The following is a 14,452-nucleotide window of genomic DNA, read 5'->3' as shown; positions in this document are numbered from 1 at the left end:
CTTCGGGGAAACTTTCCAAAGGGTGTATGCTAGTGATACACTGGATCAGGAGCAAAGGTGAGTGGAGCAATGAACACACAATGTACCCTTGAAAAATATGCTAGCTTCTGCAGCCACCTACAGACCCCTCTCTATCCTTCATCCAAGGAAGCTAGAGGCATGATCAGCCTTCAAGAACACACCCCGGCCAAACAAAAAACACCCAAGGGGAGGGGTTCAAAGCAGGCCTAGCAGGGGGTGTGGCTTGAGAAGGGGTGTGGCCTGGGGAGAATCCCAGAGGTCAGGTTAAGAGGGCCCCCACGCCTGAGCTTCCCCTACCCTGATGCAGAAGAATACAGGTTTAATCACTGACATCTCTAGTTAAAAGTAGCCCATATTGAGGTAGATGAAGTGGTGGGTTGTTGTTGTTGTTGTTGTTTGATGCAGCAGCATTGTCTGCTCATATGCAGATCAGTATTGTTTCAGACATAGAATTTCACTAATACGTTTTCCAAGAGGCAGGGTTCAACTCAGAATGGGCTTCAGTATATATTTGGATGTGTGTCTACAAATTTAATTATTCTGTTTTTTAAATAAAAAATTGCTTTACAGTATTTGTTATCCACTGTGTGTGTGTGTGTGTGTGTGTGTGTGTGTGTAATAAGTATTTAAAAAAAAGCAGAAAGAAATATATTTCTGCTTAGAATTCCAGAATGTGTTAATAATTCCTTTGCATGCTCAGGGCCTAATCTGCTGCCCAATGAAATAAATGCCTTGGCTTCAGTTCGGTTGTGATCAAGGTCTCACCACACTGGTAAATGATGTGTCAACTGAACTGGGAAGTGTTTTATGGGCTGTGAAGAGAGCAGGCTTTCAGCAGTGTGCGCCTTCGCCTCTGAGGGGTTTACTGTCCATGTAAACCTGCTGCTGATCATTCCCCCTCAGCCCTATCATCAATATTTTAAAATTAAATGTCTCATTAAAATACAACACTATCTCAATAAAACTCCACAGAAATCAAAATATTAGATTCTTCCCCTCTCCCCTCAGAAATCCAAAAACCCAACCCTGATTTCTTGAAAAGGTGGTATTACCATCAATATCATGCTTTATCTATGTAATAGTCGTGTGTCAACATTCTCTCACTTGTTACACCCTTCAAAGCCCTACATGCCAAGACGCTCTGGTGTTTCCAAGGCTCCACCACACATTCTACCATAACACCAAGAAACAGAATCAATGGCAGGGACAAACAGATGAAGGGAATGGAGGCAAAACCAATCCCAAACTGGGCTTCCCTGGGGGGCAGTCGTAACCTTACATCAGTGCACCCTTATAATAATATGAATGGTTCCTAGGTACTCCTGAGAGTCAAAAAACAAAACAAAAAACATTGCTCCTGGGGCTTCCCCACCAACCATGTTTCTGCCTCCATGCGCAAAAATCCCATGTGAGGGGAGGAGGGCAATGTGTCTATGTGCACTCTTTGCAAAACACCCACAGGGGCCTCTGCAATTTAATGGACTTCTTTCCACACACACTCTTCTCATAATAATGATGAGCATTTACTAGCTGCACATAATTGATTGCAGTAGGTAAGCTTTATATTTCTGAATGAGAACGAGAAGGAAATTAAAGCAACCTCGGATAGCAGTTCAGGCTCATAGAAAGATCTTTCTCTGTTCTATTTCTCAAAAGGGTATTGATTACAATTTCTGGAACATTGCTCTATTTTGGCTCTTCTGCATTATGTGATCCAGCTTTGGCTGCTCTTTGTTTCTCTGCTAGGCCATAAATTAATGCAAGAGGAAGCAGTTTCACTGTGCTGATGAATTCTTGCTGGAGACCTAGTCTGAGTATAATATTTCAGTTTTACATAGCAACAAAGTCACTGTAGAACCAAAAATATCAAAGGGGGGTGGACTCTAAGGCTATCAACTAGTTAGTTTCCTCAGTCAATTGACTGTCTTGCTTGTGTCTGATTAAACAGCATCATTAACAGATTAAATATTACATTATTATACCAACTGCAAGTGATCTTCTGAGGAACTGAAAGCAGATTACCGTTTCTCTAAACTAAATAACACAGGCAAGTGTTTGGAAAATTAACTGCAGCACATCAATTGACTGAGGAGCTGCAGAGGCATATACTGTATGCAACAACAACAGCATAAAACAGGGGCACTTCTAATTTCAATCCAGTAATCAATTTTTAATCTGCAGTGCATGAACCTGTCGATTTATATACTGATTTGATCAATGCTTTCAGCCCTAGAAGAGCATATATTATGGGGAGGAGGGAATAGTTTCACTTTATAGTAGGAACTCTTAAAATAAGGTTAAAGGGGTGTGCTCTGCGTTTAGTTAATATGGTCTCCGGTTCAGGATATAGTTGGTTTCTGGTTCAGGATTAGTTCCCTATACAGTCATACCTCGGATTAAATATGCTTCAGGTTGAGCACTTTCGGGTTGCGCTCCGCAGTGACCCGGAAGTAACGGAAAATGTTACTTCCAGGTTTTGCCACATGCGCAGACGGTCAAAATGATGTCGCACACATGTGTGGAAGCAGCGAATCGCAACCCACGCAGGCACTGGTTACTTTCACTTCAGGATGTGAACGGGGATCTGGAACGGACCCCGTTCATATCCAGATTACCACTGTAATCCTGGAGTCCCCAGTCTTTGTTTTGTATTTTTAATGCCAAGGCTCCCTTCAGTGGTTTATAGTTTTGAGTTTCTCTCCCTTTTGCTGCACAGAAGATGGAAAATCACCACCATCTCTTCTACCAGAGTCTGCACTCTCATGCAGGGATGGGGAATCATTTGCCTTCCAGATGTTCTTGAACTTCAACTCCCACCACTCTTGACCATAAGCCATGCTGGCTGGGGCTGAAGTAAGTTGTATTCCAACAACATCTGGAGAGCCACAGTTTCCTCACATCTCTTCCATTTTTGCAATCAGGGCAGATTTCCAATCCTGTAACACTCCTACCTCACCCCATAAAATGGGACCAGTTGATGCTGAAATGCCAAGTTGTCACTGTGCAAATGGAATTCTCCTGTTCAGGAACTCTTATGGGGGGGGGGGAACCCCTCACTGCTCTAGTCATTTTGCCCCCAGTATGACTATCCTGTGTGAGGCTGCAAATGCTGGTCCATTGAGAAGCTATTCTTCCAAGTTTGCTGCCCTCACCAAGCCTCCTGGCAAGGAAACATTGTATTAAAATTACAGTTGTACCTCTGGTCACAAACTTAATCCATTCCAGAGGTCCGTTCTTAACCTGAAACTGTTCTTAACCTGAGGTACCTCTTTAGCTAATGGGGCCTCCCATTGCTGCCACGCCGCCCACACATGATTTCTGTTCTCATCCTGAGGTAAACTTCTTACCCGAGGTACTACTTCCGGGTTAGCAGAGTCTGTAACCCAAAGTGTTTGTAAACCGAAGTGTTTTTAACCCGAGGTACCACTGTATTATAACACACTGCCAATACAGGATCTTTGATTAAACTTTGCTGCTCCATCCAGTATGTACTGAGGGCAAGTGCTCCTACTGTTCCACCCTAGTGATGCTACTGCTACACTCCCAGCCTCTTGTTACCATATACAAATGGGTGTGTTGCCCTGAAAGAAACCAAAGCAACTACAGAATCCATTGTTTGTCTGTTTTCATTCTTCACATCTACAACTCAGGCTTCCTTTATGCAAATTTAATAAATAAATAAAATTGTGGCAGCTTCCAACAACCTTGTGTCCTCCAGATATTGTTAGACTACAACTCCCATCAACCCTAGCCAGTGCAGGCCAGGAAGGAAGAGAGTTATGAGGAACAGCTGAGAAAATTTGGTATGTTTAGCCTAGTAAAGAGGAGATTAAAGGGAGATATGGTAGCCATCTTTAAACATCTAATGGGCTGTCATGTGGAGAATGTAGCAAGCTTGTTTTCGCCTTCTCTGGATGCTAGGACCTGAACCAATGGATTCAAGTTATAAGAAAGGAGATTCCAACTAAACATCAAGAAGAAATTTCTGATGGTAAAAGCTGTTTGACAGTGGAACAGACTCCCAAAAGAGGTAGTGGATTCTCCCTCCTTAGAGGTTTTTAAGCAGAATTTGGATGGCCATCTGACATGGATGCTTTAGTCGAGATTCCTGCATTGGAGGTGGTTGGACTAGATGTCCCTTGGGATCCCTTCCAATTCTACGATTCTATGTAGCCCTACAAATTTTGGAGGGAACAAGTTTGGCAAAGTCTTCGTTATTGTGGCCGGTGTCTCATTTTGAGTCACCTATGTGCTAAGGAATAAAATTAAAATAAGATTCTGAATTATCTCCAAGGGGGCTCATTGCATATGGGTCTTGCTTGTTTCTACAGATAAAGAAGAGTGGATGACTCTGAGTAAATGATTGTTCATTGTTCATAACAGCTGTAAGAGGAAAAAGCTGAGGGAGGGGGGATCCCTTTTAAAAACCCAGCAAAGGTCTCAAACATCACTCCACATGAATTCATATCAGGCACTCCTCTTTCAAAAACACCAGGAAGACATTCACAAGGCCTACCTACAATACGATATCTCTGATGCTTGCATGCCCCTTTAAACCACCACGGCTTCCCCTAGTGGATCCTGGGAAATGTGGTGCTGAGAATTCTGTGAGATATCCTGAACCTTACCCCTCCACAGCACTTCCGTTTTTTAAAAAAATATTAGTAGTTAAACAAAGCATTGCATATTTGCCTTTAGTGTGTGCCTTTCTCCCATCAAGACTGTCACACAAGAATTTGCTCAGCATTCTCATATATATATATATATATATATATATATATATATATATATATATATACATATTCATATTCACACAATACTGTAGACCCAGTTTTTATCTTTTCTTGTTATTATTATTATTATTACTATTATTATCAAGAAACAGAGTCATAGGAAGAGCAGAAACAGACAGCTGAGTCCAGAAACTAATTTATTTGAATGTATTCCTTTTATCTACGTTTCCCCCCTTTCCTACAAAAGGCCTTAAAATGGAAGGGGGAGAATTGAGGATCAAAGTGAGTGAAAGATGTAGATATCAGGTCAGAAGGTTGAGCACCCACCAAGGAAAAATTACAGTATCACTTCCACTCTGTTCCCACTGTAACCTGATAGAAAGATTATGTGAAACAGAAAATTGTGCTGCTTTGGGGAGGGTGGGGGAGGGAGAGGAATTCCACATGCCCTATAAATTCCAATCCTTTTTTATGTAATCTATTTAATCTCCCGTTAATGATAATCACAGGCTATCAATGTGCTCAAACAGGGTCAATTTCTGGTGGATTTGCACTTCTTATATTTTGTGCTTTAGCAAAGCTGCAGGGGGGCAGGGAAGAGCGAAGAGGGAGGGAACACAAAGGTCTAAACTCTGATTTAAACAGTTATATTAGCAAGATCTGGACGAAGGATTGCTTGCAAATATAAACAGTCCTTGAACATATGTGTGCCATGGGTGTGTGTGTGTGTGTGTGCATATTAGAGAGAGAGAGAGAGAGAGAGAGAGAGAGAGAGAGAAAATGGGCTGGTTAGGGTGGATAGTATGTCCTGCCAGCTGACAGTCATCTATTAAGCAGGTTCTATAATCTAAGGACTCAGCAAGGTTAGAAAATCATAGTGGATTTACCAGTCTTCTTACAGACGGAGTTGGATTGGGGGAGGGAATTAGATGGGGAGGAAAATGGGCTGCAGGGTAGCATTTCCAAATTTCACAACATCCTGTCTGGCCAGCAGCAGACAATAAATGCATTTGGGAAATACCAGATAGGTTTCTGCTCTGAAGGAGCTTCAAACGCAAGAGGGGGCATAGCATGAAAAATCAGGCAGTCTCTGGAGGGAAGCAAGGAGAGGAGCGAGGAAGGTGTGTTTCTGCATTTCAGCTTCATTTTCTGTAAAGGAATGAACACTATCCCCAAATCACAAAAAGGACACTAGCCAAATGCAACTTAACAACCTTCCAGCTGCCTCTTCCCTGTTGACCACAGGATATATTACCTCTCACTGACCATCTCATGTACTCTATCCTCTTGGGCTGATTCCCCCAGGTTAGTTCCACACACACCCTTTGCTTGATTTCCTCAAACCATAGCATCCCTTGGCTCCCACATATTGCTCTTCAGCCTAGATTATGAGCAGCAAACAGCTTTAAAGGAATATTTGAGAAAGAACAAAGAGGGAACAAATTATTTAAGTAAGCAAACCCATCAGATTGGGAAGAGAGTGCAGGGTAATAAAATTGGTTCAGAATGGGATTTACAGTGCAAGTCTATGTCTGCCTACTCAGAAGTAAGCTCTGCTGAGTTCTATGGAACTTACTCACTGGTAAGTACAGGATTCCCATCTTCATGTAGCAACCCAGCTTCTAGCTTGCTCTGCCATATCAAAAAAGACAGACAAATACCCAATTATGATCACAGGCCCTCCACTCCTTAAATAGTGGTACCCAGAAGTTGGCTGAGCAGAGAGAGAGGATTGTGATGATATTTGTCCTAGATAACCTTCACAAGAGAATGTACCCAATCCTCATTTTCAAATGAGAGGGGTGAGGAGAATGGATTGGAGTGTGTGTGTTAGTGCTGGAAACCAATAGCCTAGTAGTCCGATAAGAGGGGGGAGGAAAGATCCCCACCCATCCACCTATCTGCCTAGGAAATATCCCCCCCATATATATATATATATATATATATATATATATATATATATATATTGTGGGGATATATATATATATATATATATATATATATATATATATATCCTTCATAGATGCTAGATGCACTCATTTGATGAGGCTGGAGCGAGCCTCACAGGAAGAGAAAGGTGACTTCCCTGAGCTGATGCATATATTCATGGGGTGTGCTCTCTCCTCCATTCTCCTGAAATGGAATTGGGGCTCATTATTTTGCAATGGCGCAGCACCCTGGGGAAGGGACTGTGGATCACAGTTGGGCTGGAAAGCATTTCTTGTCTTGTCTTTTCTAAAGGTGGGAGGGGAATGAGAAGGTGAAGACAAACACACCAGCACAGAGGCACACACCCCTTGTCAAACAATCCTGAGCACAACCTAGCCAAAGCTCCAGTCCAAAGCACTAGCTCTCAGTTTTAACTTCCTCTCCATCTCCTTATAAGCCACAGAACCATCAAGGTCAGCATTTTTCTCCCTCCAGCCCAGGACGCTGACAAAAGCCCTTGAAAGGACCACTGGTGATGTCCCCAAACATGCTACATTCCCTTTTCCTCTTGAATTAGGTGTGTGTGTTGTTTTTGCTTTGGAGGGTGGGGTAAGGCAAAGCGAGAAATGGAGAGGTGGGGGCTGGCTCTTCTCTCTCTCTCTGTTGTCTTGTGAATGAATTCCACCTCCAAGGGCCCATTAGGAGAGTTACATCTCCATCATCATCACCATCACAAACATCCAAAAGAGGAGGGAATATCTCCTGAAAGAATCCAGGCTGGAAGAAAAGCCCACACAAACTTCAAGGAAGCCTGGATGCCTTTGCGTATTTGCACCAAGTTACAAGCACTCGAAATCAGGTCTAGAACAGAGACATTTCACCAGCACCCCACCCCCTCCATATATATATACATAAAGAATCACCCATACGCCAACAACCCGGATTCCAAAAAAGGGAAGGGGGAAGCCTTCCCCCTATTGACGCAAAGCAAGAAGTTTGGTCTCACTTACGGTATTTGGGGCTGGTGTTGGCCTCTGGCGTGGTGGTGGTGCTGGCCTCTTGGAAGGGGGATAAGGTCCAGGACGGAGCAGAGTCCTGAAGATAGGTCTTGTAGGAGGAGGTAGTGTATGCCGCAGTGGGCCAGATGGGCAGAGGCTGGGTCCCAGGGGTGCCAGGCGCAGGGCGGGAAATCAGGATGGTGGTGCTGAAAGGGACAGCGGTGGTGGTGGTGGCAAGGACGGTCGGGGGCGCGACCGTGTGGCGCGCCGTGGTGGATCTCGGCAGGCCGGCGCGGAACGGGCCCCGGGTGCCCGGGAAGCGGGTGGGCGCCTTGGTCATGGTGGTGAGGCGGGTACTTATCCGATTGGGTGTCCTCGACGTGGTGGTAGTGGCCGTGCTGGTGGTGGTGGTGTCCACGCTTTTGGGCGGCGTGGTGGGCTGCTTGGAGAGGAAGAAGGGGTCCTGCTCGATGCCTTTGGAATCCATCAGCTCGGTGGGCACGTACTCCTTGACGGAGCCCACCACGATCCACTTGAGCAGCATCAGGCTGAGCCCCAAGCCCACGAAGCCGATGAAGAGGGGCACCACGCACAGCCACGTCTGCTGCCGGTTCCACACGATGCAGTCGCTGCAGCGCACCTCGCGGGCCGCCGGGTCGGCGCCCCCATTGCCGCCGCCGCCCGCGGGACCCCCGGCTCCGGCCGCCGCCCCCTCCTCGGCACCAGCTGCGGCACCCGGAGGAGAGGAGACCCCTTCGCTCATCCTCCTAGGGGCCTGGCACACCCTCCCCCCGGGGAAAGAAAAGGCATCGGGGGGGAGCGAGAAGCATGCGGAGCAAAGGCGGCGAGGGAGGGGGCGCGCAAAGGCGAGAAAGAGAGCGAGCGAGCCACAGAGGGAGGGAGGGAGGGAGGGGTGGGGAGGGAGAAAGAAGAAGATCCCACAGAACGGAGGGGGAAACTGCCGTCAGTTACCGAAAGGACATTTCCCCATTCAACCTAGAGCTCTGTAACCCCCCCGCCATCACATATACATCCACACGCATTCACACAACCGCTGCTGAATCAGCTGGAATGGCCGAGCTCTCTCCATCCTCCAGCAGTGCTGAAGTAGCCTCCTTTTTTACCTTCGATTCCCCCCCTTATCCCCCCCCCAAATACATGAAAAATCCTCGGCGCTTCTTCTCGCACGAACCCAAAACAGCAGTCCCCAAAAATCCACCTCCTTCGATGGTGATAATGATGATCCCTGGGTGCTGGGGCTGGTGTGGTGCTTTTTCTGTCTCCCCCTTCTCGTTCCTAACCCAGAGATCCGCATTCAGCAACAATCACGAAACCCATTTCTCCATATGGAAGCGGGAGTGGGAAAAACAAGCTCCTCTGGCTCCTGGTTTTGGGTGATGATGTTGAAGATGCCCCCCTTTCCACCCCACCCCCCAAGCAGAAGCAGCGGCGGCTGGAGCAGCAGCGGCGACATTCCTCGGCTGCTGGGCTTTCTTTCCTTCTCCCCCCCTGCCCCCCACCTCCTCCTCCTCCCCGAAGCGACGGAGCAGCAAACTGCACCTGTTATTCAGCAGCCCTGCAGCCAACCCTTGGACAGCACTTTAAAGCGGAGAGACCAATCCGAAGGCAGCGCGGAGGGAAAGGAGAGCGAGCAAGCGAGCGAGCCGAGGCGCAGACGCGGCGGGAGAACCGGGAGCCGCTGCCGCCGCCGCCACCAGCCCGGCATTGCTGACAAGTCCAAGGCGACATCCAAACTGGATCCGGATCCGGGAGGGGGAAATAATCATTAAAACAAAGCTACTCAATCAAAGGAGCTTCCAGCAGTTACATGAAGCGGGGAAAGGGGGTGGCTAAGGCGGAGGGGTGGGAAAAATCACACATACTGTATATATATTCCTTATTGGGAATAACAACCCTGCCGAGGGAGGCGGCCAGGACTGTTCCGCGCGGGTCTCGGCGCTCCCTTTGGCCGGACAGGCAGCCCTCTTTCCCGGAGGCTGAGTGCTCCTATTGCAGCATGTTGGGGGTGCGGGAGAGGCTGGTGCGCTGAGAGTAGGGGGGCGGAGGCGAGGATGCCGCCTCCCCGTGGCCAAGCCTCGGGGTGGTTTCTTTATTGCGCACAAAGATAGCGGAACGATCCGGGCAACCCCGCTTCGGAGTGGGAGGGGGAGATCCAGTAAGGAGTGGGGTGGGTAGGTGGATGGGGGGTTGGGTGGGCAGCCGCCGCCGCTGCCTGGTCGGTTCCGGAGCGGCTGGCGTTCCGAGCGAATCTTGCACTCCTACTGCGGCTGCATGCCCAAAGAGGCGCGCGGGTGCGCGGAGACAGGGAGGAGCCAGCAGGGCGCGGCGGCGGCGGCTACACCTCTGGCGCGGAATGCCTGCCCGAGCGGGTGGCTCGAGCGCCGGGTCCGGGACTCGTAAAGGCGCATGGACTATCGTTGCAAGGACTAGTTGCTGTAGACAGGCTTGGGAAGGTGAAAAGAAAAAGAAGGAAAGAACCAAGTGATGACGCAGAGTTCACTGGGGCAACTCACTAGGCAACAGGGGTGCCAACTTGAATAAAATATTGGGGGGGGGGGGAGGTAAGCCCTACCCCACACAATCGATCACAAGACGCGGTGCGCACAGATCATTTGAACGGCAATACCTATCAACTTTGGGGGTGGGGCCCCGCAAATATTTTTGGGGGGAGGGGGCAAAGGACCTCAGCCCCTAGGAGTTGGCTCCTATGCTAGGCAAGCCGCTAGCTCTCTTTGCCCCCATTTCTTACTTTAGCTGAGATTCCTAGATTGCATGGGGTGGAATAGATGATCCTTGGGGTCCCTTTCAACTCTACCATTGTAGGATTCATCTGCAAGGTAGGGATGGGCATAGCGAGTGATTTCCTTTGCTGGGACGTTGTGAAAGATTACCATAGAAAGGTATCGAGTATTTATGTTACTACCGCCTACAAGGTCGCCTAAAAAAGAAAGCAAAGACCTGTAGGATCAGACCATCCAGTCCAGTCCCCTGCCTCCAAGAGCCAAATGTTTATGGGAAGCTCATAAACAGGAAAGGAAGGAAGAGCGTTTCCCCCATTCATTCTTATGCCCCAGCTTCAGAACACGGAGATTCCATTTAGCAACCGGAACTAATGGTCATTAATCTCCATGGCTACTTCTTTTTAAAAGCCATCTAAAAGGTCTTAAAACACTGTGGCATTGACTTCCATAAGTTAGTGCTATGCTGTGTGAAACAGAGGGTGGTATTCAAGTTGGTTTTACTCACAGTAGACCCACTAAAATTAAGGAACCTTACAGGGCTCACCCACACCTCTATCCTGTGATCTCTAGGCATATGGGTTCTAGAGGTTTTTCTTTACTCCCACTACTTTCCCCCAGGGAAACGCACTGTTTGCAGCTGAATCGTGAGAATAGCATTAATCGTGATTTCTGTGGATTTGTCACTGGGCAAATGGAAGAGTTGATGAACCCTTAGTCATGTTCATGAATTTCAGTGGTTCTATTCTGAGTAAAGCTTGGTTGAATGCCACCCAGTACTTCCTTTTGCCTGTTCTGCATTATCTTAAGAGGTCTAGTTTTACAAGGAAAAACTTCCTCTATCCACTATCAGCACACCATTCATAATTTTATAGTGTGTCCTCCTTCCATTGTCTCCTCCACTCTAAACTAAAAGTCCCAAATGATGTAGGCTTTTGGCACTGGACATATATTCCCACCCCAAATAATTTAGGTTGCCAGATTTGGCACCTTTCCTAGCTCCAGTGTATCTCTTTGAATATGAATTAATAAAATTGTACACACTATTCCAAAGATGGGTTTACCATAGATTTCTATAAAAGCATTACAATACTGGCAGTTTTATTTTCGGACAGTTCCCAGAGCTTGCCCTTTTCGCTGTCATTGCACCCTGAGGCTGTGTACAGTTACACACTCCTTATCCAGTGCACTCCCACTGCTGGTGTTTGAGGATGTGTACATACTGCATTAGCCACAATCCATATCTATCCTGTATTATCTTGAGAAATAATATTGTTTGGTGTGCTTTTCTTCAAACCAGCTTTCATCACATTTGTAAACACAAGCCATATTCACTTCACAATTAACTTGAGATGTGTGCATTTAAGACAGCCATTGCACATGTGCAGATGACAGCTTCACAAATGGTTCAGGGGTGGGGTTGTAGGCATGGGGGAGCCACACAGGTCCTGTGCATCAGGCTAAGACACCCCCATTCCCTTTTCTAGTGTGTACAACAATGTGCAAATGAAACTTGAAATGCAGCAGGGGGAACAGCCTCACTTGGTTTTAAGCTGCTAATGTGTATATAGCCAGATTTGTTGTTGTTTTATAGCTCTCCACTATAACGTGGTACTCAGCACTGAGCTTGGGAGATAAAGAGCTCTGTCTGCTCTTCAGAGATCATTCTCTAGAAATCAGGCAGAGTGTTTAATCTCCTGATATAAGCACTGAGCACCACAGTAATACTATGGGGCTAGTCTTCCCATGGCTTTCCAAGCCAGATCTGTGTGTCCTTTCATCTTGAAACCACTATGTTTGCATTTGGTGAGGAACATTGTCAAAAACTTTATCTAAGTCCAAGAATATATCTACAGATGACCCCATCTGAGTGCTGGCTGATACTTTAAAAAAAAAAAATCCAGAAAATGTGATGAAGCCATGCTGATTCATCCTCAGCAAAGCTTGTTCTTCTATATATTGAACAATTCTGCCTTTGATAATGCTTTCTACGAATCAATGTACCACTAGTAAGGTGGACAGTTCTGTTATTTCCAGGTCCCCTCTAGGTCTCTTTAAAAAAAAGAAAAGAAAAAAGTAAAAAAGTATGACATTGGTTAACCTCTAATCCTTTGGTAAAGAGGCTGATTTTAATGATGTGCATTTTGTTGTTAAACTGAAGCAATTTCCTCTCTGAGTTCTTTAAGAGCTCTTCACTGAATGCCATCTGTCCTCTGTGATTTTTAATTTGCACTTTGTCAGTTAGCTTTGGAACTTTATCATTTGTCACTTCTTTCTGACACTTCCTCAGATGCCCCTGCTCAAATACAGCACTTCAGACATGGCAGTCTGTCCATCATCTTCCATGGTGAGCACCAATGCAGTTTGCCTGCAGTTCTCTTTCAGCCTTTGGTACTGCTTTCAGTCCATTGTCTTCTGAATATCCTACTACCTCCTTAGCTAATTTACTGCTCTTGTTTTTAAAGAAATGCTTGTGTTTTTTGCCTTTAACAATTTCCTCTTCAAATACTTTCTTTGCTTTGTGTGCCATCAATTTGCATTTGTTTTGATGCTCTTTTTGAGTTTTGCATTTGAGCAAAACTTCAACCTCTTAAAATAACTTGCTGTTTAGTGTCAGACAATGCCTCCTGCCCAAACGCAGCACCTCTCACTACCTAGAGGATACAGATGGAGAAGAAACATAGGGTGTTCATTTTTTGGTGGGGAGGAGGTCAGTACTTTCTCTTGGTCCCTCCCTGCTTGAGAATATTCACCAGGGAGGCAAAGCAGTTTGGTCACACTGGCTGCCGAGCCTTGGGGGTGCTACAGAGGGTGTTCCAATTAGGATTTAGAATGGAGTGCAAGAAATGGGTGGTGGGATAAATTTTGGCATCAAACAGGGTGCCACTGAAATTTGAGACCTGAAGGTCCACCACTGCTCCTGCCTTCTTCAGACTCAGAGGATCAACTCTCAATAACATCCTTTCACAGTGTAGCTGCCAGTGCCTGCAGAAAACAACAAGGACTCTTTAAATCAGCACCAGCCAGTTTTCTCGAGAAGGTAAGGTCAACTACAGGATAGGCCTGGTTAGCCTATGTAAGGCCTGAGATGCCCCAGTTCTTTGCTACATTCCAAAATTCAGCCAGCAGGACAACTGGGAAATGTGCAAGGTCCTGACCTACTAGAGAAGATAGGAAGCTGCCTTAAACTGAGTGAGACCTTGGTCCATCTAGTTCAATATTGTCTGCACCGTCAGTAGCTCTCCGAGTTTTCAGGCAGGAGTCTGCTCTTGGCCTCCCTGGAAATGTTGGAGATTGATTCTAGGACCAGCTCTGTACAGCAAGCAATGTAATATATGAACACTACTAAACCAGAATTTAAACAGAACCAACAGCAGTCAGAAAGAGTAGCAACAGTGCAATGAAAGGGATATCTTCACTCCCACAAGCCTATGCAAAATGGTGCATCTTGACCTGACATCAAAATGTACACAATGATTAGACCAGATGCACGTTAGAGGGAAGGCACTACTCATAGCCTGGGGTTACCACAGTTCATAGGGTAGCTGAACAGCCAGCAGGGCCTTTGCTGCAAATCTGTATGGGAAGAGGTACTCCTTCAGATATTTGGGGCTCAAATTATTTAGGGCGGTGTGTGCCAATATAAGTACCTTGAACTGGGCTCAGAAACACACAGGTAACCAAAACAAGTCTTTAAGAACCTATGTACTATGTGCCCAGCCAGTAGTGCTTGCTGGAACCCTGGCCACTGCAGTTTGTACAGTCTCAGCTTCCAAGCTGTCTTCAAGGGCAGTCCCACATCTTCAGGTTATCAGAGCATGGAGCACTGCAGCCACACCCTCTATGTTGTATTGCCATACAGGTGGGACTTGCTGCAAAATGTTGCAGTATGCCTTCACCTTCGACCATGGGTGCTCCAGCCAGCCAGGAATATCCTGCCCCAAGATTCTTCACTCCATTCTTCCCACTCCATTTCCCCATTTTCTTTTCCAACTGACAGCATTTTGCAGCT

At 46.5% G+C, this 14,452-nt stretch overlaps 1 protein-coding gene across 3 annotated transcripts in view; it reads right to left on the bottom strand.

The window, feature by feature from the left end:
* The window catches only part of NRG3 (neuregulin 3), a 579,635-nt gene extending 569,743 nt beyond the window's left edge, over positions 1–9,892 (bottom strand). For 2 of the 3 annotated variants that reach the window (XM_083740397.1, XM_083740398.1), the window contains exon 1: positions 7,694–9,886. In XM_083740397.1, the coding sequence (XP_083596523.1) occupies positions 7,694–8,444 (751 nt within the window). In that variant the 5' untranslated portion in view covers positions 8,445–9,886. Of the gene's footprint in view, positions 1–7,693 lie in introns of all 3 variants that reach the window. The other variant, XM_083740396.1, reaches the window with a different exon arrangement.
* Between the last annotated feature and the right edge of the window lie 4,560 nt (positions 9,893–14,452).

This window comes from Podarcis gaigeae, assembly GCF_964106915.1.
Source record: "Podarcis gaigeae genome assembly, chromosome: 5".
Taxonomy (NCBI): Eukaryota; Metazoa; Chordata; class Lepidosauria; order Squamata; family Lacertidae; genus Podarcis; species Podarcis gaigeae.
This window is presented reverse-complemented; position numbering and strand designations above follow the sequence as displayed.